The 20223-nt window shown below is 39.1% G+C and overlaps 2 protein-coding genes across 5 annotated transcripts in view; one reads left to right on the top strand and one right to left on the bottom strand.

Moving 5' to 3' along the window:
* PREPL (prolyl endopeptidase like) overlaps window positions 1–17915 on the top strand; it is a 41089-nt gene extending 23174 nt beyond the window's left edge. For all 4 annotated transcript variants that reach the window (XM_066267034.1, XM_066267035.1, XM_066267033.1 and 1 more), the window contains 9 exons: window positions 2405–2621; window positions 4344–4529; window positions 6662–6859; window positions 11619–11794; window positions 12959–13175; window positions 15654–15803; window positions 16429–16552; window positions 17338–17411; window positions 17767–17915. In XM_066267034.1, coding sequence (XP_066123131.1) covers window positions 2405–2621; window positions 4344–4529; window positions 6662–6859; window positions 11619–11794; window positions 12959–13175; window positions 15654–15803; window positions 16429–16552; window positions 17338–17411; window positions 17767–17856 — 1432 coding nt within the window. In that variant the 3' untranslated portion in view covers window positions 17857–17915. The remainder of the gene's footprint in view (window positions 1–2404; window positions 2622–4343; window positions 4530–6661; window positions 6860–11618; window positions 11795–12958; window positions 13176–15653; window positions 15804–16428; window positions 16553–17337; window positions 17412–17766) is intronic.
* Window positions 17916–18219: 304 nt separating this feature from the next.
* SLC3A1 (solute carrier family 3 member 1) overlaps window positions 18220–20223 on the bottom strand; it is a 39173-nt gene continuing 37169 nt past the window's right edge. Inside the window, exon 10 of the mRNA XM_066267037.1 lies at window positions 18220–19000. Coding sequence (XP_066123134.1) covers window positions 18560–19000 — 441 coding nt within the window. The 3' untranslated portion in view covers window positions 18220–18559. The remainder of the gene's footprint in view (window positions 19001–20223) is intronic.

Here is a 20223-nt window from a genome sequence, read left to right as displayed (position 1 = left end):
AATAAACCCACGCCTTTATGGTCAGTTGATATTTGACAAAGGAGGTAAGAGCATACAATGGAGGAAAGACAGTCTCTAATAAATGGTGTTGGGAAAATTGGACAGGTACATGAAAAAAAAATGAAACTAGACCACCAATTTACACCATTCACAAAAATAAACTCAAAATGGATAAAAGACTTAATTGGCCTGACCTGTGGTGGCGCAGCGGATAAAGCATCGACCTGGAAATGCTGAGGTCGCCGGTTCAAAACCCCGGGCTTGCCTGGTCAAGGCACATATGGGAGTTGATGCTTCCTGCTCCTCTCCCTTTCTCTCTCTCCTCTCTCCCCCCCCTTTCTAAAATGAATAAATAAATAAATAATTTTTTTAAAAAAAGACTTAATTGTAAGTCACAAAACCATAAACATCTTGGAAAAAAACACAAGCAGTAGACTCTCCGATATCTCTCACAGCAGTATTTTTGCCGATTTATCTCCACGGGCAAGTGAAATAAAGGACAAAATAAACAAATAGAACTATATCAAACTAAAAAGCTTTTGCACAGCAAAAGACACCATTAACAAAATAAAAAAGACAACCCACACAATGGGAAAACATATTCGCCAAATCATCTAATAAGGGGTTAATAACCAAAATTTATAGAGAACTTCTAAAACTCAACATGAGGAAGGTAAACAATTCTATTAAAAAATGGGCAAAGGAACTGAATAGATACTTCTCCAAAGAGGGCATACAGATGACCAATAAGCATATGACAAAATGTTCAAGGTCACTAATCATCAGAGAAATGCAAATTAAAACCACAATGGGATCCCACCTCACACCTGTCAGAGTGGCACTTATTAACAAAACAACACACAGTAAGTGCTGGTGAAGAAGTGGAGAAAAGGGGACCCTCCTGCACTGCTGGTAGGAATGCAAACTTGTGCAGCCACTGTGGAAAACAGTATGGAGATTCCTCAAAAAATTAAAAATGGAACTGCCTTTTGACCCAGCAGTCCCACTTTTGAGAATATATCCTAAGAATACCAAATCACTGATTCAAAAGAAGATATGCACCCCCATGTTTATTGCAGCATTGTTTACAATAGCCAAGATCTGGAAACAGCCCAAGTGTCCATCAGTGGATGAGTGGATTAAAAAGCAATGGTACATATACACAATGGAATGTTACACAGCTGTGAAAAAGAAGGAAAGCTTACCTTTTGTGATGGCATGGATGGACCTGGAGGTTATTATACCAAGTGAAATAAGCCAGGCAGAGAAAAAAAAAATCATATGATCTCACTTATATGTGGAATCTAATGAACAAAGTGAACTGAGGAATGAAATAGAGGCAGAGGCAGGGTCACAGGGAGCAGAGGAACAGCTGGCAGAGGGAAGGGGGAGGAGGGTACGGGAGCAGAGAAGGTGAAGGGATTAGTGAAATATATATACATAACATAGGTACAGGTAACAGGACAGCAAATCCCAGGGGGGAGGGGGACAAACGGGCTGTAATGGAGGTCATGGGGGTGGGGGATGAGGGTGTTATATTGAGTGGGACACTTGAATCCATGTTAACACAATAAGTTAAAATTAATAAGAATTTTAAAAATAAAATGATCATAAAGACTATAATGTGGGGGGATATTGCTATTATGTGATATAAAAAATAGAGAATCCAAAATTTCATCTATATTTTAATTACATCTATTTAAAGACATGCATGAAGTACAAATAATCCTTAGGAGGAAAAAACAAAAATTACAATAATTGGGTTAATCTTTTTAATGTGTTAGGTTAGTGTGATTGTAAGGATTTTTCTTCCTATTATTCTGTTTTGTTGTAAAAATTCATGAAAAGGGAAAAAGGAAATCCAACATGTATACAGAGGGAAAACAAAGTAAATTGTCTCTTTTCTGACCTATAATTATATACATACCTCCTGTTGGAAGCTTATTTCCTCCTCTTAGCAAAAAGATCTATAATCTATTAATGTGATTAAGAGATGATATCTGTACTTTACCTTGAAATGCATTAAAAAGATGGATTGGCAGTGCATAGATATGTGATAAAAAATACACAGCAAAATGTTTATAATGTTTGGATCTCAGTGATGGGTATATGGGTACTTACTTTACATGTCTTTCAACTTTGCTGCATGTTTGGAAAATGTTCATAATAAAATGTTAGAGAAAAATTATTTTGAATGTTTTTGCGGGAAATGAGAAAAATAATAGCAGTTTAGTTTACAAGTAGAATTTACTAAGTTTTTATTTTCTATCTGCATTTTAAATTAACACACGTACTGACCACCTGTGAGATCTTTTCAATAACAAGGTAGAATGCATTTGAAATTTATTGGATTTTCATCTCTCTCTCCCTCTCTCTCTCTCTCTCTCTCTTTCTCTTTCTGTAGCTATTTTGTTTTCCTTTATCTTACAAAAGACAGTCGTTTCCTCACCATGAATATTATGAACAAGACCACTTCTGAAGTGTGGTTGATAGATGGCCTAAGTCCTTGGGACCCACCAGTACTTATTCAGAAGCGCATATATGGTGTCCTTTACTACATTGAACACAGAGATGATGAATTATACATTCTCACTAATGTTGGCGAGCCTACAGAATTCAAGGTGATAACTGCATTTCCTTAACCCTGTTTGGGCTGTTAGGTGTCACACTTTTCATTAGAAACATTTCTTGCTCTAAAAGTTCATTGTTTCATAGGCTTTTTGTGGGGTTTTTTTGTTTTTTTTTTTTGTTTTTTTTCATTTTTCTGAAGCTGGAAACAGGGAGAGACAGTCAGACAGACTCCTGCATGCGCCCAACCGGGATCCACCTGGCACGCCCACCAGGGGCAACACTCTGCCCACCAGGGGGCAATGCTCTGCCCATCCTGGGAGTCGCCATGTTGCGACCAGAGCCACTTTAGCGCCTGAGGCAGAGGCCACAGAGCCATCCCCAGCGCCCGGGCCATCTTTGCTCCAATGGAGCCTTGGCTGCGGGAGGGGAATAGAGAGACAGAGAGGAAGGCGCGGCGGAGGGGTGGAGAAGCAAATGGGCGCTTCTCCTGTGTGCCCTGACCGGGAATCGAACCCGGGTCCTCCGCACGCTAGGCCGACTCTCTACCGCTGAGCCAACCGGCCAGGGCCTCATAGGCTTTTTGTGAAATGTAGAAGTTGATGCTACCTTTCTGTGCAGTTTCATTTCTCTTCCCGTAGAGCTAATTCCTTTACACATTTTAATTGTACCTAAAAAGGATAGTAAAGGAAACCTACCTCTCCTGATTATATCAGTTATCAAAGCCAAACTTAGGTCCTGGCCAGTTGGCTCAGTGGATAGAGCATCGGCCCAGCATATGGACGACCCAGGTTCAATCCCTGGTCAGGGAACACAGGAGAAATGACCATCTGCTTCTCCTCCCTCTTTCCTTTTCTCCCTCTTTCCCTCCTGCAACCAGTGGCTTGATTGGTTCCATTGTGGCCCCAGGCGCTGAGGATAACTCAGGCAGAGCACAACTGCCTTAGGTGCTAACAATAGCTCAGTGCTCAAGCATCAGCCCCAGTTGGGGTTACCAGGTGGATCCCAGTCAGTGCATATGGGCGTCTGCCTCACTATCTCCTCTCCTTTCACCTTAAAAAAAGAAAAAAAAAGCCAAAAGAACAAATTTCTATAAATGAATAGTTTTGTGAGTTAGCAATTTGGATTGCTCTCAGCAGGCTTGCTGATGCTTCCAGTCAGCTAGCTGGCAGTGCCCTCACTCAAATGCCCATTCATTAGCTGTCAGCTAAGCAGTAGGCCACCCAGCAGACTAGCCTGGCTAATTCATTGGTGATAGTCCCTCTTCAGTCCTGATGCAGTTCTTTCAGCTCTTCATAAAATGTCTAGTTTTGCCCTGGCCCGTTGGCTCAGTGGTAGAGCGTCGGCCTGGCGTGAAAGAGTCCCGGGTTCAATTCCCGGCCAGGGCACACAGGAGAGGCACCCGTCTGCTTCTCCACCCCTCCCCTCTCCTTCCTCTCTGTCTCCCCCTCCCGCAGCCAAGGCTCCATTGGAGCAAAGTTGGCCCGGGCACTGAGGATGGCTCAAGGCCTCTGCCTCAGGCGCTAGAGTGGCTCTGGTTGCAACAGAGCGACGCCCCAGATGGGCAGAGCTTTGCCCCCTGGTAGGCGTGCCGGGTGGATCCCGGTCGGGCGCATGCGGGAGTCTGTCTGACTGCCTCCCCGTTTCCAACTTCAGAAAAATACAAAAAACAAAACAAAATAAAATGTCTAGTTTTCAGTGGTTTCATCTATGGATTCTGCATTTTGTAGTCACCCAATTCTTACCTAGATCTCTTCTAACTTTGTTCCACACAGCTAATGAGAACAGCAGCTGATACACCTGCCATCATGAATTGGGATTTATTTTTCACAATGAAGAGAAATACCAAAGTTGTGGACTTGGACATGTTTAAGGATCACTGTGTTCTATTCCTGAAGCACAGCAATCTACTTTATGTTAATGTGATTGGTCTGGCTGATGATTCAGTTCGGTCTCTAAAGGTATGTTTAATTAGTAAAAGACAATACTGTTCATCAAAATAGATACAGTTTAGCTTAACCAGACCATCAAATTTTGAATAATAGGAATGTGCTTTATTTTAAAGAATTAATTTAAATGGAATTTAGCATACTAGGTCTTTATCAGATCTAGGAGGTATGTCTCTTCCTGTGTATCTCTGTAGATCACATATTTCTACAGCTTTAGATATATAATAACCCAGGCCAACTTGGCAGCTGGTGCCTGCTGCTCCCATCCCCAACCCCCAGTAGGGATCGCAGTCCTGCCCACCATGTTTCTGCCACCGTGTGCCTGTGTCTGCATAATCTCTGCCTGTTTTCTCACCCAGGGCTTCAGGAAAGGTGAACTTTGGTTTCTTTCAATAAGGGGATGGCGGTAGTCTCCACTACAACACAGCTGTTATGCTGGCACATCTCCCTGGCAGGCTGACTCACTGCTGTTGCCTGTGGCTGCCAGGAAAGATCATCTGCATCCACAAGTGAACTTACAGTGGCACCCTGATAGCTCAGTTGTAAAGCAGCGCTAACATCTGAGTTAGATACCAGGCACTGAGGGGAAAACGAGAGGCCTCCATTTTGCTTGATGTGGAAAGAGTTGTGGAGCCAATTGACCAAGCATAGATCACTTACACCTCCCTAACTGCAGTATTGTCACAATTTCTCATAGATGCAATTCTAGTTAATTCAGCATTTACATCTTAATCATTCTTTAAGTGCAGCGACTGATTTGCTGGTAAAACACTAAAGCAGAACCTCCTCTGTCCAGTGTCTAGGAATACCTACTGCCTGTCACCTGGCCAACTTAGAATTCTTTTCGGGGGCTGTCCATTCATATACATGCATGATACTGCAGGCTTACCCGAATGGGAAATGTGGCTCTAGGTATTCTTGAACTCATTAATACTTTATTTCTGCATCAGCTGGACAGACTTTAAGAAGTCTAAGCCAGAGTCTCAACCTGCTCACTTTATTTGTGCCACCAGATTTCTCAGCTTTCATGAGTATATTTTTTGCTCTGGTTATGGCTTGCATCTAAATATATTGTCTTTGAAAATAATCCTCAGTCTGAGAATAAATTGGGAAGTCTTGTAAAGAAATATTGCAAATGTATGTCCTTATTAGTGTTTCGGGAAAATAGATTCTTTGGATTAATTATAAGAAATTTGCTCTGTAAACATAGTTCGTTGGCAGTGGTTTCCACAAGTGAAATGTGCACTCTTTATGCACACCTCCCCGCCCACCCGTTCTGAATAGTGCCCACTGTAATAGTGACTTTGCTGTGCCAAGACCTCTGATTTTCTAAGGAATTTGCTCTTTCTACAATTACACAGGAAAAGAAAGGCAATTTTCTTTTAATGTTCTGACTCTCAGCACCATTTCTAACACTCTGTCAGCCTGCTTACCCCAGTTCTTTAAAAGGTGTAAGAAGGATGTTAGTGGAAGGCTTGAAGCAGGACCCTGCTGCTCTGAGAGAATAAATTTTGATTCCTTTCCCTTTTTCTTAAAGTTAAGAATCTTAATCATAATAGCTCTGAGTCTTTCAGAGTGGATGTGCGGGAGAGGTTTTGTTCTGCACAATGGTTAGCCGGGGAGCTCAAGTTAGAAACAAATTGTAAATGCTTCGGCGCTGCTGAGCCAGTTTGTAGCCCTGGGATAATAACCATCATCACTGTGGCTGTCCAGGCGGCAGATAGGATGCGGGGGAATTATTAAAAACATGTCGGAGATTTCATGTTCTAGGAGAACAGAGATCTCGGAAATGTTGATCATTTCTGGAATTACTGTTGGATTTGTTTTCATTAAGCATTTTTGCTGTTATTTTACTGCCCAAGTTTATACCCCAAAATTAACTTTTTTAATAGAGACTTCATGTAAATCCAGAATCATGATAAACCATTTTCCTATCATTTTCCTTAATTTAATTTACTTTATTGGTCATTAGTGTAGACTTGTTTTTCCTTGAAATGTATTTTGTTGTACTTAAATGAAGCGTTATGTGATAATGGATAGAAGTAAACTTAATGTTCACATTATCTTGTTTGGAGCAAACCCAGAAATGTAATTAACGATACTAGTGTCTAGATAAAGAGTAAAATTAATTTTCATTTCCTTAGCTCCCTTCTTGGGCCTGTGGATTCATAATGGATACAAGTTCAGACCCAAAGAACTGTCCCTTTCAGCTGTGCTCTCCAATACGTCCCCCAAAATATTACACATATAAGTTTGCAGAAGGCAAACTGTTTGAAGAAACTGGGCATGAGGACCCCATCACAAAAACGAGTCGTGTTTTACGTCTAGAAGCCAAAAGCAAGGTAAGTGTCATCTCCACTGCCAGCCCCCATTTACTGGAAGCAACCAATTTGTCAAGTATCGTGCAGTTAGTTGCTGGATTTATAATTCAGTGAAGTTGGCCTGAGACCGCAGTAGGACCCAAATGAATTAGGGTGTACATATTTTTTAAAGATATTTAGACTCATGTGTTTACTCTTACATGGATTAGAAAATTTACAACTAGCACATCAGGCCCTTCATTTCAGCAAATGCAAAAACAGTACGTATGAAGTTTCAGTGACTACTGCTCAGTCCATTTGCTATACCTCTTAGGAAAAAACTATTGTTAATCATCTAGTGGATCACCTTCCAGACTTTTGTTTTTTGTCAACAAAATATATATGTTTAGGCTTTGTTTTGTTTTACAAACATGGGATTTATACCAGTCCATCAAAATGTTGTGATTATTATGCCCCAAATAGAGAGCCAAGGGACTCTTTAAGAAAGGAAGCATGTGCCAAATGGGCTGCCATAACTTTCTTTTTTAAATTTATTGTGTTGACATGTCTCACCCAGTATAACACCATCTATTCACCCCTCATCATGCCCCCCCGCCCAATCAAAGTCTCTCTACCCCCGTTTCTCCAACTGTCCCCCTTCCCCTGCCTCCACCTTCTCCTTTTCCTCCTGCTATTGCTACTGTGCTATCAGTGTGTGTGTGTGTATGTTTTTTGGGCGCTGCCATTAAACTCTGGGAACCAGCCCATCGCAGCACTTGCTACCAACCTGACTGCTTCCTTTACATAAGGTTTGAACCAGCAAGTATTTCTCTGCTTATTTAATTGGAGTTGGGGAGGAGGCAAGAGAATGAAAAGACCAAGGTTATTTTATAGGAAGTAATCGACATCCTTTTATAAGGGTGAGTCATGCCAAGAAATGAAAGTTTAGTTACACCGTGGTAACAAGTTGAATACAGCAAAGAATAGCGAGAGGAGGAGTTTGTCCTTTTTAGGTCAAATTCTGATGCCCCAAAGTGAAGTTTGTTTTTTTTTTTAAACTTTTTTTTTTTAGATTTTATTTATTCATTATAGAGAGGGGGGAGAGAGAGAGAGAGAGAGAAGGGGGGAGGAGCAGGAAGCATCAACTCCCATATGTGCCTTGACCAGGCAAGCCCAGGGTTTTGAACCGGCAACCTCAGCGTTTCCAGGTTGATGCTTTATCCACTGCGCCACCACAGGTCAGGCCAAAAAGTGAAGTTTTTAAAATGAAAAAATAGGGAGAGTGGCTTGGATGTATTCTTTTTCTTATGTAAAGTAGTGCTATTTCATTAGTTTCTGTAAACAGGGTGAGAACCAACTTGCCCACCTATGAAAGGAAAACAAATAGTTCAGATTATTTTGTCTGTCTAGAGTGGTGTTTCCCAACGTGGGGCCCACGCTCCACAGGGGGGCAATTCGATAGTTAAGGGGGGCAATTTGAAAATGGACTCGACAGGACTTGAACTCTTTCGCCCCGGGCCATTTAAATGCAATGCTAGATATCAGTGCCAAATTTAACAAAAAATGCAATTCTTAAATAATTGCGATAAATAATTATTAAATATAATTTCGGTTGATGAGACCAAAATATCAACTGGGTGATTGGTGTTATCAAGTAAACTTCGTCCTGGGTTCACCGCGGAGCATGCCGTCTGCCGCAAGGAACCCCGGACGTTTTAAAAACTCGCTAAACAATGCAGTTATTCTCACCTAATTGGCCCATCGCAACTTCTATAGTGTTTCACATCATTCAGTTGGTGTTAATTTGAAATAAGTGTCAGTCAAAACTGTTGTAAAAGCTCGTTGATTTAATAAATATACATATATATTGTATAGATATAATTGATAAGTATTTGATTTTATTTTTATCAATATTAAACTCTTTATTAAGTACTTCTTGCATTGGGGCTAGAAAGCAATAATATTTTATAAATATTATTGGGGCTATAATAGTGCATGCACGACAATTTTAATTTTAGAAGCATAACTTTCCGGAAAATTTTGTCAAGTGGAAAAAATATAGATACCTTTTGATTTGCGGTCGTAGTGTAGTAAATGTGTTATATACATTAAATAAATATGAATTTTTAGTATACGTTTACTCTATGTCACATTGAATATATTTAACACATATTTTAATATTAGTTTTTAATTGATCTTATTTTTATTATAGCCCATAGTAAAATGAGTGGTGCAAGCAAGAAAAAAACTCATCAATATTCAGAGGAATATTTAAAATTTGGGTTCATACCCGCTGTTCACGATGAGCGGATTCCTTTTTGTCTTTTATGCCAGCAATGCTTGACCAACGAATCAATGAAACGAGGTCGTCTTGAGGCGCATTTGAAGGCAAAACATAGTGCTCATATTAATTCAGATTTGAGTTACTTTAAAACTTTAAAGAAAAATTTTGAAAAAAGAACATTAAAGTCTCTATTTACTGCTCATACTTCAACTAATAATTGTGTTCTTGAGGCTAGTTATCAAATTTCTTTATTCATCGCTAAAACTGGAGAAAATCACACTATAGGAGAGAATTTAATAAAACCATCAATATCAGCATTTCTTAAAACGGTTCTTGAAAAAGATGACAAAGATGTAAAAGCTATGCCACTCAGTAACAATTCTGTTAGCAGAAGAATAGACGAAATGAGTGAGGATATTGAAAAACAACTTATTGAAAAGCTGAAAACAAGAAAATTCTCCTTGCAAATGGATGAATCAACTTTGAGAGACAGTGAGGCAGTATTGATAACTTACGTAAGATATATTGATAAAGGACATTTTGCTGAAGAAATGTTGTTCTGTAAAAGATTAGAAAGCACCACTACCTCCAAAGATATATATAATAAGCTAAAAAACTACTTAGATGTCAATGATATACCAATGAAAAATATAACATCTTGTGCTGCAGATGGTGCTCCCAATATGATGGGCAAGAAAAATGGCTGCTTAAAATTGATGAAAGATGCGAATCCAGAAATGATTCTTGTGCATTGTGTTATTCATAGGGAAAACTTGTTAGCTAAAAACATCTCACCTGTTCTGAATGAAGTATTACATACAGTAATAAAGTATGTTAATGCTATTAAAGCTAGTGCCAAATGTGAACATCTTTTCAAGCTATTTTGTGAAGAACAAAATGAAGACTATGTGAGACTTTTACTTCATACTGAAGTAAGATGGCTATCTAAAGGAAACTGTTTGACAAGATTTATGGAACTGTTTGATACTCTTAGTGATTTTTTAAGCGACAAACCTGAAATGAAGTATCTGTTAACAATAGATGGTAAAGCATTTGTGAGTTATTTAGCCGATATCTTTGAAAAACTAAATATATTAAATAAGCAACTTCAAGGAACAAATAAAACTCTTGTCGATGCAAAAGCAAAGATATTTGGTTTCATTACCAATATTGAGTTATGTCAGAAACATATTAACAACAAAAACTTTAAACAGTTTCATTGGCTCCAAAAATGTGAAGTAACTGATACCGCTTTACTTGTTATTGTCAATCATTTGAATATTCTATCAGCTGATTTAAAAGAATGATTTTCTAATTTAAAAACAAATTGATTTCCCAACATGGATGATGCAGCCAATGTTAGTGGATTTGTCTGATATATCAAATATGCAGTATCAAGAAGAACTCGCAGAATTGCAAAATGATGAGTCAGTTAAAGCTTTATTTAATATCAAAGGAGCGATGGCATGGCTTTGTGAGGAAACAGAAATCAAATACCCAAATTCAACCAAATGTGCAAGAAAACTATTGCTACCATTTCCATCTTCATTTTTAGCTGAATGTGGATTTAGTGCTGTAAATGATTTACTGGTAAAAAAAAGAAATCGGCTGGATATAACACAACGTGGAGACTTGAGACTAAAGCTAACCAAATTGGAACCTAATATAAAATCTCTGTGCAGCAAGCATCAAGCGCAAGGATCACACTAAATTAAAATAATAAATTAATATAGAAAAATCTGTATTAAAATTATTTGGAATTTAAATTTGTTTTTCATTATATGTTTTGAAATTTTACTTACTGTGTTTTGTTAACAATTTCATAGTGATTTCTTCCTAGAACCTATCATTTATGTTTATTAAGTGAACAAATCAATTTTTTAATGTTAAAAATTATGTATGTTACATAGAGGGGGACATAAAAATTTTAGAAAGGTTAAGGTGGCGCATGGCACAAAAAAGGTTGGGAAACACTGGTCTAGAGAGTACCTAGTTTCAGTCAGTTGGGACTGATGAATGTGAACTGCATTAGATAACAGCTACCCTAAAAATAGGTGTTAAAGTTTATAAAACTTACTTTTAAACATTTTAGAAATAAAGTTCAATAGGCCTTTGAAGAGGATGTGGGTGGGTATGAGTAAGGTCAGTACGAGATTTCAGGTACTAGTGTTTGAGAATTCTGTCGATAAAGGAGAGAAAATTGAGCTGTTAAAACTTAGTTTGAGAAGTGCTATATGTAGCCCTAGGTATAGGAGAATGTTGTGCTCGTGTGTCAGACTTGAACAGGTACTTGGGCTTGTTCTCAAAGAAAAAATTACTGAAGTACTGGGTAGTAAAGAACTCTTTAGAATCACTTTACTGCCATAAAAAGCTACATTTAACAAAATGTATTCAAGTTAGAGTCTTGCTGTCTCAAGTAAATGAAATTTCTGCTCAACATCAATAAGCAGGACATAAACTAGGGAACAAACTGTTTTAAAACTCTTCTTTACATGCATGGTAAATCTTCCTTTCCAGGATGGAAGATTAGTGCCAATGACGATTTTTCACAAAACGGATTCTGAGGACTTGCAGAAAAAACCTCTGCTGGTACATGTATATGGAGCTTATGGCATGGATTTGAAAATGAATTTCAGGCCTGAAAAACGGGTGTTGGTGGACGATGGATGGATTCTAGCCTATTGCCATGTTCGGTGAGTCAGCAGCACCTCTCACCCGCGTATGAGTGCTACAGCGCGGTACAGCGCCGTGACGAACGTCCGAAGGACAGTGTCAGGAGCAACAGTTTATTTTCCATTTGCGTTGTTGGATTTATGTATTCCTAAACCTATGCTGGTGGAACTTGATTTGATAACATTAGTTGATCCAAAAAGCAAAAGGGTACATTTTTTAGGATTGTGTACCAGATTTTTAGAAGAGTACCAGTCTCTTGACTGATTTAGTAACATTATTATTTCCATCTAATTCTCCTGAGTTTTCTAAACTAGCCTCTTAAGCTGAACTCCTTTTTCCCACTCTGACCTCCATTTTATTTTAGCTGTTTTCAAGATACAAATATTAGTTTGTTTCTGCTTAAAATCCTTCACCTTCCCATTTCCATAATAAAATCCAAATTTCTCAGTATAGTATATATTTAACATCCTAGAGATCTCATGTATGTCTGTAATGGCCTCCGTCCTCACTCCCCAAACATACATCCACACCTGCTGCATCCATTCAAGGGATGGCCTTTCTTTCCCCTGTGCCCTGGCACGTGTATGTCTTGATGCCTTCCCTTTCTTTGCCGTCTGGGAACTCATATCTTCCTTCAAGACTCAGCCTAGGTATTATCTCCATCTTAAACATTTGTGATCCTGACTCACGAATATGCCCCTGACCTGACAAGTGTATGTTCTTTCCTCTGCTTCTACAATACCTTAAATACACTTTTGTTATAGCAGTAACCATGTTGCTTGGTAGCTGTTTTCTTTTCTCACAAAATTACGATCTTCTCGAGGGCAGTGGAATTTTGCTTGTTTATATTTTGAAGGCCTATTTGTAGCATGGTAAATACTAGAGTAAGCAAGTGCTCAGAACATATTCGTTGACTCAGTTATTGTGTATCAAGGGGGTTAGTAAACTTTTTCTCTAAAGAACTAACAGTAAACGATTTAGGCTTTGCAGCCCACGTCTGTTCTGAGCTTCATGTTCCTGGTTGGGTTTTTTCTCCCAACCTTTAAAAATGGGAAACCATTCTTAGCTCAAGAGCCTTACAAAAACAAGCCTCTGGGTAGACTTGGCTCCCAGGCTAGTTTGCTGACCCCAACCTATATTATTGTTTTTTCCCCCACTGAAACCTTTTTGCCCTTTAATTTCAGGGGTGGTGGTGAGTTGGGCCTCCATTGGCACACTGATGGTCGTCTAACTAAAAAACTCAACAGCCTTGCTGACTTAGCGGCTTGCATTGAGACACTGCACAGCCAAGGCTTTTCTCAGCCAAGTCTAACGGCCCTGACCGCGTTCAGTGCTGGAGGGGTGCTTGCGGGAGCATTGTGCAATTCCAATCCAGAACTCTTGCGAGCTGTGACTTTAGAGGTGAGTTAATTCTGTCTCTGACTGTTCACTGAATGGGGAGACATGAAGCCATCAGCTGCCTTAGTGACAAAAACTCTGTGTAAACATAGCATATGGGTATGACAAAGCTTTTCCATTTTAAACCCAAAATTGTAGCTCTGGGAGAACTTCTAAAGTTAGTTTAATCCAACTACTTACCCTTTAATTACTCTTCCCTGACAGTGTTTTTTATTCGTTTTTAAGGGTTTTCACCGAAGGATATTAATGGCTATTTCCATTGATCGTTTTTATTTATAAGAACATGTAGAGTTGTTGGAAGAGATGAAGCGTATATGACTCATCAGTTTCAGGAAGTAAGGCAGTGTCCTGTGACTGGGATGCACAAAATTTTTGACTCTATGGTCCATCAACATTTTACTCCTGGATTTAAGGGTTTTCTATTTTTAGATACCCAATCTCAATGTCCTTAGGGGTGGTTTTTCTATACTTTAATTGAAATATCTTGCCCTGTTCTGAAAATGTTCGATAGTCTTCCTGGTGTCCAAAATTATAAAATTGTAACAGCTCATTTTACCTGTCATCCTCCTGCTTCTTGCTTAGATACTCTAGAAACTATAATGACTGAGATGAACAGAGTAAATTATTTCTAGATTGTGTTATTTTGAGGGTGTGGGGAATACACTGTGGCTTTGTATTAAGTAAATAAGTGTTAAGTCATCCTGAACTGTAAATCTATTTTTTAAATAGAAATACTAAGCATAGAGGAAGAAAAATCCTATCCACTAAGATTATAATGGCAGAATTATTTACAATATAAAGAAAATACAACTAACTTTTGACCTTTAAAAATTACTTTGTGCGCTGGCCTGGTGGCTCAGTTGGTTGAAGCATCTTCCCAATGCACCAGGGTTACAGGTTTGATCTTCAGTAAGGGCACATCAAAGAAAAAAGAAAGAAATTACTTTGACATTTAGAAATTAGGATGGAAATGAAAAATGCATGTATAAGGATATTTATTCCACATTGCTTATAATAGTGAAGAATTGGAATCCACCTATATATCCAACAATATAGTATCTGTATGAGAGTTAAAGTTCATTAGAAGCACAAGAAACCAACTCTTGACTAATTTAAGCAGAAAAGGGATTTATTAAAGCATACTGGGGAAGGGTGGGTCTAGAAACAGTCTTAGAGGCTGCCCAACCAGAAACATGTCCAAAATAGACCCTGAAGTTATCCCATGAAGCTGTCACTGCCCCCACCGCTGGGCACACGTCACCTCACACTGCAAGTGTTGCTTCTAGAAACTCAGTATAGCTATGGCAATTTTGCCAGAATAAATTCTCTATGGTCCCTACTTCTTTGAGTCACTACCTCCTTGTTCAGAGTTTAGAGCATATGATGTCTGGTAGACCTAAGTCATGTGGCTACTCTGCTGCAGGGAAAGCTGGGAAAGGAACTGTCGGTCATTTGGTACCTCCACAGTGAGAGGTACTCTAACTGCAGAAAAAGAGTTCAGGTGCTAAGCAGCCAAGAAGATTTACATCTGCCCACCATACATGGTTAGCGTTAATACAAGAGAAAGCTGAAATGCATGTTAACAAGACTATAAGGCTAAGTGAAAAGAGCAGCTACCATTTTATTACAAGTTTTAACGCTGGTTATAAGCCTTAGTGAGTTTTCTCTTTCAACTTGGATAGTTTCCAGATTTTCTTCAATTAGCATTTATCTTGTTGTTTTTTTAATGCAAAATGTCCAACTAGTAAAGAAGAATATTCATGTGTGTTGAATTTTAATTTTAAATTGTGGCCAAATAACAAAATTTACCTCTTCACCATCTAAGTGTACAATTCAGTAGTGTTAAATACATTTACACTATTGTGCAACTAATTTCCAGAACTTTTCATCATGCAAAAGTGAAATTCTGTACCCCTTAAGTAGTAACTCTCCAGTTCCCCCTGTCCCTGGGAACCACCATTCTACTTTGTCTCTAAGCTGGCTACTCTACAGCAGCTCTGTAAATGGAATCATACAGTGCTGTCCTTTGTAACTGGTTTATTTCTCTTAGATAATGTCATCGAGGTCCATTCGTGTTGTGGCATGGGTCAAAATCTTCTTCTTTCATGTGTAACTAGCTATCCTAATGGATGTGAGGTGGTAGCATTTATTACTTTTACATAAAAATGTATATATAGGAATAAAAGGCACAAAAATTGTGAAATTAGATAAACTCTTTCTTTTTATATAAATGCCGTTGAAGGGATCCAAGTACCGTAAAAGCCAGTCACTGGCCCTGGGTCAGGACCGAGTAGTCTGGCCCCTGGTACTTGACGTGGCTTCTTGAGCTTTGTTCTCTCATGTCAGCATGTACATTCATGTAGTGTATTTTCCTGAAACTCATTTTAGTTTAGGGGTGGTTTTGTCACACCTAAATTTTCAGACAAATTTGTCACTTTCAGACAAATTTTGTCAAAGTTTGTTTCTTTGGCTTTTTTTTAGGCACCTTTCTTGGATGTCCTCAACACCATGATGGATACTACACTCCCCCTGACACTGGAAGAGTTAGAAGAATGGGGGAATCCTTCATCTGATGAAAAACACAAGAACTACATTAAACTTTACTGTCCCTATCAAAATATCAAACCCCAGGTAGTGAAAGACAGCTAGGGTAATACTCTCCAGGGTGATAGAGACAATAAGCAAAAGGGTATTTACCTGAGCCGGGGCCTTTAGAGGGCTCCTACCTGTAATACCCAGACACCTTTCAGCACCATTCAATAAACTCATGGTCTCTCTGGTTAAGAAAAGGCTATTCCAGGTAATAAGTAGCGTAGTACTGTACTAATACAAATCTCTCAAGAGATTCGGATAAGCCTGAACAGGCTGTGGTGCAGTGGATGGAGTGTCGAACTGGGACGCAGAGGACCCAGGTTCAAAACCCTGAGGTCATCGATTTGAGCATGGGCTCATCTGGTTTGAGCAAGGCTCACCGGCTTGAGCAAGGGGTCACTCAGTCTGCTGTAGCCCCCTGGTCAGGGCACATATGAGAAGATAATGAACTAAAGTGCTGTAGCGAAGAATTGATGCTTCTCCTCTCTCTCCCTGTCTGTCCCTTTCTCTGTCTGTCACAAAAAAAAAAAAAAAAGTGTATGTATATATATATCAGATAAGAATTGGGGGAGGGGGAATATAGGTAATTATTTTTCATAATCTGTAAGGTGGAAAGGGGCCATGAGGAATAATATAAATTCTTTATACATCGATGTTCTTGCAGCATTATCCTTCGATTCACATCACAGCATATGAAAACGATGAGCGTGTACCTCTGAAAGGCATTGTAAACTATACTGAGAAACTCAAACAAGCGATTGCGGAGCATACCAAGGACGCTGGTGAAGGTAGGAGGCCACCTAGAAGCGGGAACATAGCTAAATGGGCTGTTACCTTTAGCATACTGCTCAGAGTAATACATTTAATGTACAGACCAAGTCATCTCCCTGTGATTATGGACAAATAATTGTTTTTCATATGTTGAATACTAATTGAAGCATGCATTGTACCTATAACTGCTGCTCCTCTTTTTCAAAGGACAGTATTAGAATAAGGAAGGGCACAGGAAAAGTAAATTTAAATATCAAATAGAAGTTGGAGATGTATTCTCATACAGTCATTCATTCATTTAATAATACTAATTTAGCCATTATTCTTAGAAACCTCTAAAAATACAGCTTTTGAGGTTTCTGCTTCAGAGCCTCAGTGCCCAAGCTAGCAGCTTTAATTTTCTCTAGATGTTTTTATTTTATTAAACAGCTCTTGCCAAGTCCTTCAGGACTCAGTGTTGGGGGACTTGCATTCAGATTTCCAGGCAGTTGCCCCATGTTCAGCTCTGTGTCTCATCTCTGGGTCTTGAGGCTCAGACTGCCCAGGGCCAGTGGCTTCCTCCTGGGTCACAGCATTCTCAGGTGGCTGTGGCCCGCAGTCTTCTGTCCAGCTTCCCCAAACACTATCCTCCTGCTTTCCCTGTTGTTTTCTTGCTCGCCGCCTAACCCCATCTCTTTGTTGGTATTGGTGGTTTATGCCTTCTTCCTTCACTGTTGTTTTAATTGATTACTTGGAAAGAGAGCGGAGAAATGGGCCTCAGTTGGCCAAAAACTTTCTAATTATTTCATGTTAACTCTTTCAGGCTATCAGGCCCCCAGTATTATTTTAGACATTCGGCCGGGAGGCAATCATGTGATTGAGGATTCTCAGAAAAAGGTATGTTATCCAGCCCCTCTTGCTTAACAGATCCCCAGGTAGAGACGTCCTGTACTCCACGTCATGGTGTGGCGAGCTTTATGACAGCTGCTTTCCAGGGGTCAGGCCTGTGACTGGGACCCAAGAGGGTTAGTACCGAGACCATTAAGAGAAGAGGCTCTCTCTAGTACTGTGAGTTCTGTGAAAGTACTGAATCTTTTCATTGTTGGGAGCCTTCTGCCTCTCCCAGAGAAATGCATCCCTGCCATAAATTGCAGACTTCAGGGTTAGGTAAAGAAGATAGACAGTCAGACTTGAACACTGGAGTTTCACTGCAGAGGCCTTCTATCTAATTTTTTTAATGTGTCTCTTTTAGATTACAGCCCAGATTAAATTCCTGTATGAGGAACTTGGACTCGACAGCACCAGTGTTTTCGAGACTCTTAAAAAATACATAAAATTCTGAAAACGTTGTATACTTTGGGAATTGGAAACACATTGAAATACTTCCTAGTTTTATTTGCATTTGGGTTAGCAAAAGTGAGACTTTTTTTAAGTTAGTGAATAGTTTATAAAAATCTGCTTCTCTACCCAAATTCTGTTGAGTGTAGCTCTCACTGACAGTGCTCTCCTTGGTGTCATGCCTCTTCGCCCGGGAAAGCAGTGCTCCGCCCTGCTCCCCAGGAGGGGGTGCTGAGGAGGGTCGAGCAGCAGGGCTCTCCTCTCTCCCGTCAGAACAGCTTTGTTTCTGTCTGGTTTACTAAAATTTTCTTTTTTATATTTTACAAATCAAGGCCCTGCGTCTTTGCTTGTGAACATTTTTAGACAGTTTGGTGTAAGTCATCCTCTAGTTTCTGTGCCTGTATTTTAGGGAGTAAGAACATTCTTCACATTAAAATGCATTAGAGCTTTCTAATAATCTGGAGTCCTAAAATGTTCTAATATCTACTGCTAATCTCAATTAATGTCCTACAAACAATTTTTTTAAACCTTTTATTATTATTTAAAAACATTTGAGAACCTTTCCTAAAGCAGCTACATTCAAGCTACAGAAATATCTAAGAATTAGTGGCTGTTCATAGGGTTTACCTGGCGGCATGCTGTACACGGAGTTACTGCATGCTGCAGGAGAGCGGAATGCCAGCGTCGCCGCCTCCTTCCCGGAGCGCCTAGCACAGGCTGTGCAGTATGTTGAGTACGCTGGAGTAGCAGGCCCGATCGGAGACAAAACACCTGTCTCTGAAACCTCTTTGGTGATGAAGGAAGTACTTTGTGTTGTATTCAAGAAGGAGTCCTTCTCCCTTGTCCAGTGTGATGGCCAATGCATCAACTTCACTTCCTTTGTTGGCAGAATTGGTACTGAACCTTATCCTCACTTTTGTGGGGATGTTTGAAATAATTTCCCTTAGATTTAGCAGTGATGATTCTCCAAAATTCAGAACCACGAGAAAGACTCTGTCCATGCCATCCATTTCTCTTGTGTACATGACGAAGTGGCTGTCAGTCCTCAAATAGCAAAACCAGCCCCTGCTGAGGAGCAGCTCATTGGCATGAAGCACGCTTAATTCTTGATACACCGTTAATGCTGATCTGGGCTGAGTCTTTTGGACCTATTTTAAAAAATATTAACGTAAATGTTTGATTCTAAGAATTTTTAAAAAATATTTTTGGTATTAAATAAGAAATTTCCCCCCAAAATATCTTGCTTCAATTCTGCCCCTTAAAACAGTTACCAAATTGTAAGTATTAATAAGTAGTTAAGAGTAGTTTATTTAACTACGGGTAGAAATTGCAGGTGCATGGTTTCACCTCGTCATTGAAGTTATGTGCTACATCTTGACCGGAGCTGATAAAGACCAAATTTGACTCCACTTTAGGAATTCCAAAACAGATGTCTATGTCTAAGTTAATGGATAGTTAATGTGCCTAAATAAAGTCCCTTTATACTCTTGTAACTGGCAGAAAAGCAGCCGTGCTGGCAATGGACTCAGAGAACTTCTGGAGAACTGGGGCTTCTCTACTCTCTTGTGTAGAATAATGTCTGGGTTGCCATACCTTCTGCAGACATGTTTCTTGCATAGCTAGTGAACAGGAAGTTGCAAGAAAAGGATGCAAGGAAAAACACTGCCTAAAGTAAAAGTTAGTACTTTTTTAAAACCATAAAAGTAACATATGTCCATTAAAGAAGATGGGGGTTTATTTTACAGCTATATAAATAACATATATAATTTAATGTTGTATATCTTTTTTTTCCTTTAACATTTCAAGCATCTTCTGTTACTATAGTATAACTCCATAAATGTCATTTTAATGGCAGACTAATATTCTGTTGGTTATACCATATTAGCCATTCCCTTTCATTTCAACATTTAAGTTTCTAATATTTTCTTATATTCTTACCCCATGATTTATTTAGGATATAAATATTGGAAAGACAATTGCTATGTCAAAGAGTATAGACACTTGACACATAATGCCAACAAATTATTCTCTGTAAGGGCTGTTGCCAAATCTGTGCTAATGTTCATTTCATTGTACTCTTGCCAGGCGTGTTGACTGTGGTGGTTTTGGGGGTGGTAGTTGTTTGGGGGCAGGTACCTAATGTGTAGTCTTTAATGAGTATCTAATGGATGTTTTAAAATATATTTAATTCTCTGTTCACCAGGTACAAAGGTATTTATGGTACATGTATATGCTTTATGTGTATGACTTGTTGAATTACTATTAACATTTTCGATAGCCTTAGATAATGCATGAAAAAGCATAGCTCAGTGCCACTCACATAAGAAGTGCCCAGTAAATGTTACCTATTATTTGTATCTACTTGATTTGT

This window comes from Saccopteryx bilineata, chromosome 3 (genome assembly GCF_036850765.1).
Source record: "Saccopteryx bilineata isolate mSacBil1 chromosome 3, mSacBil1_pri_phased_curated, whole genome shotgun sequence".
In the NCBI taxonomy this organism is placed as follows: Eukaryota; Metazoa; Chordata; class Mammalia; order Chiroptera; family Emballonuridae; genus Saccopteryx; species Saccopteryx bilineata.
The sequence above is the reverse complement of the archived record's forward strand: the minus strand, read 5'-3'. Positions and strand labels throughout refer to the sequence as shown.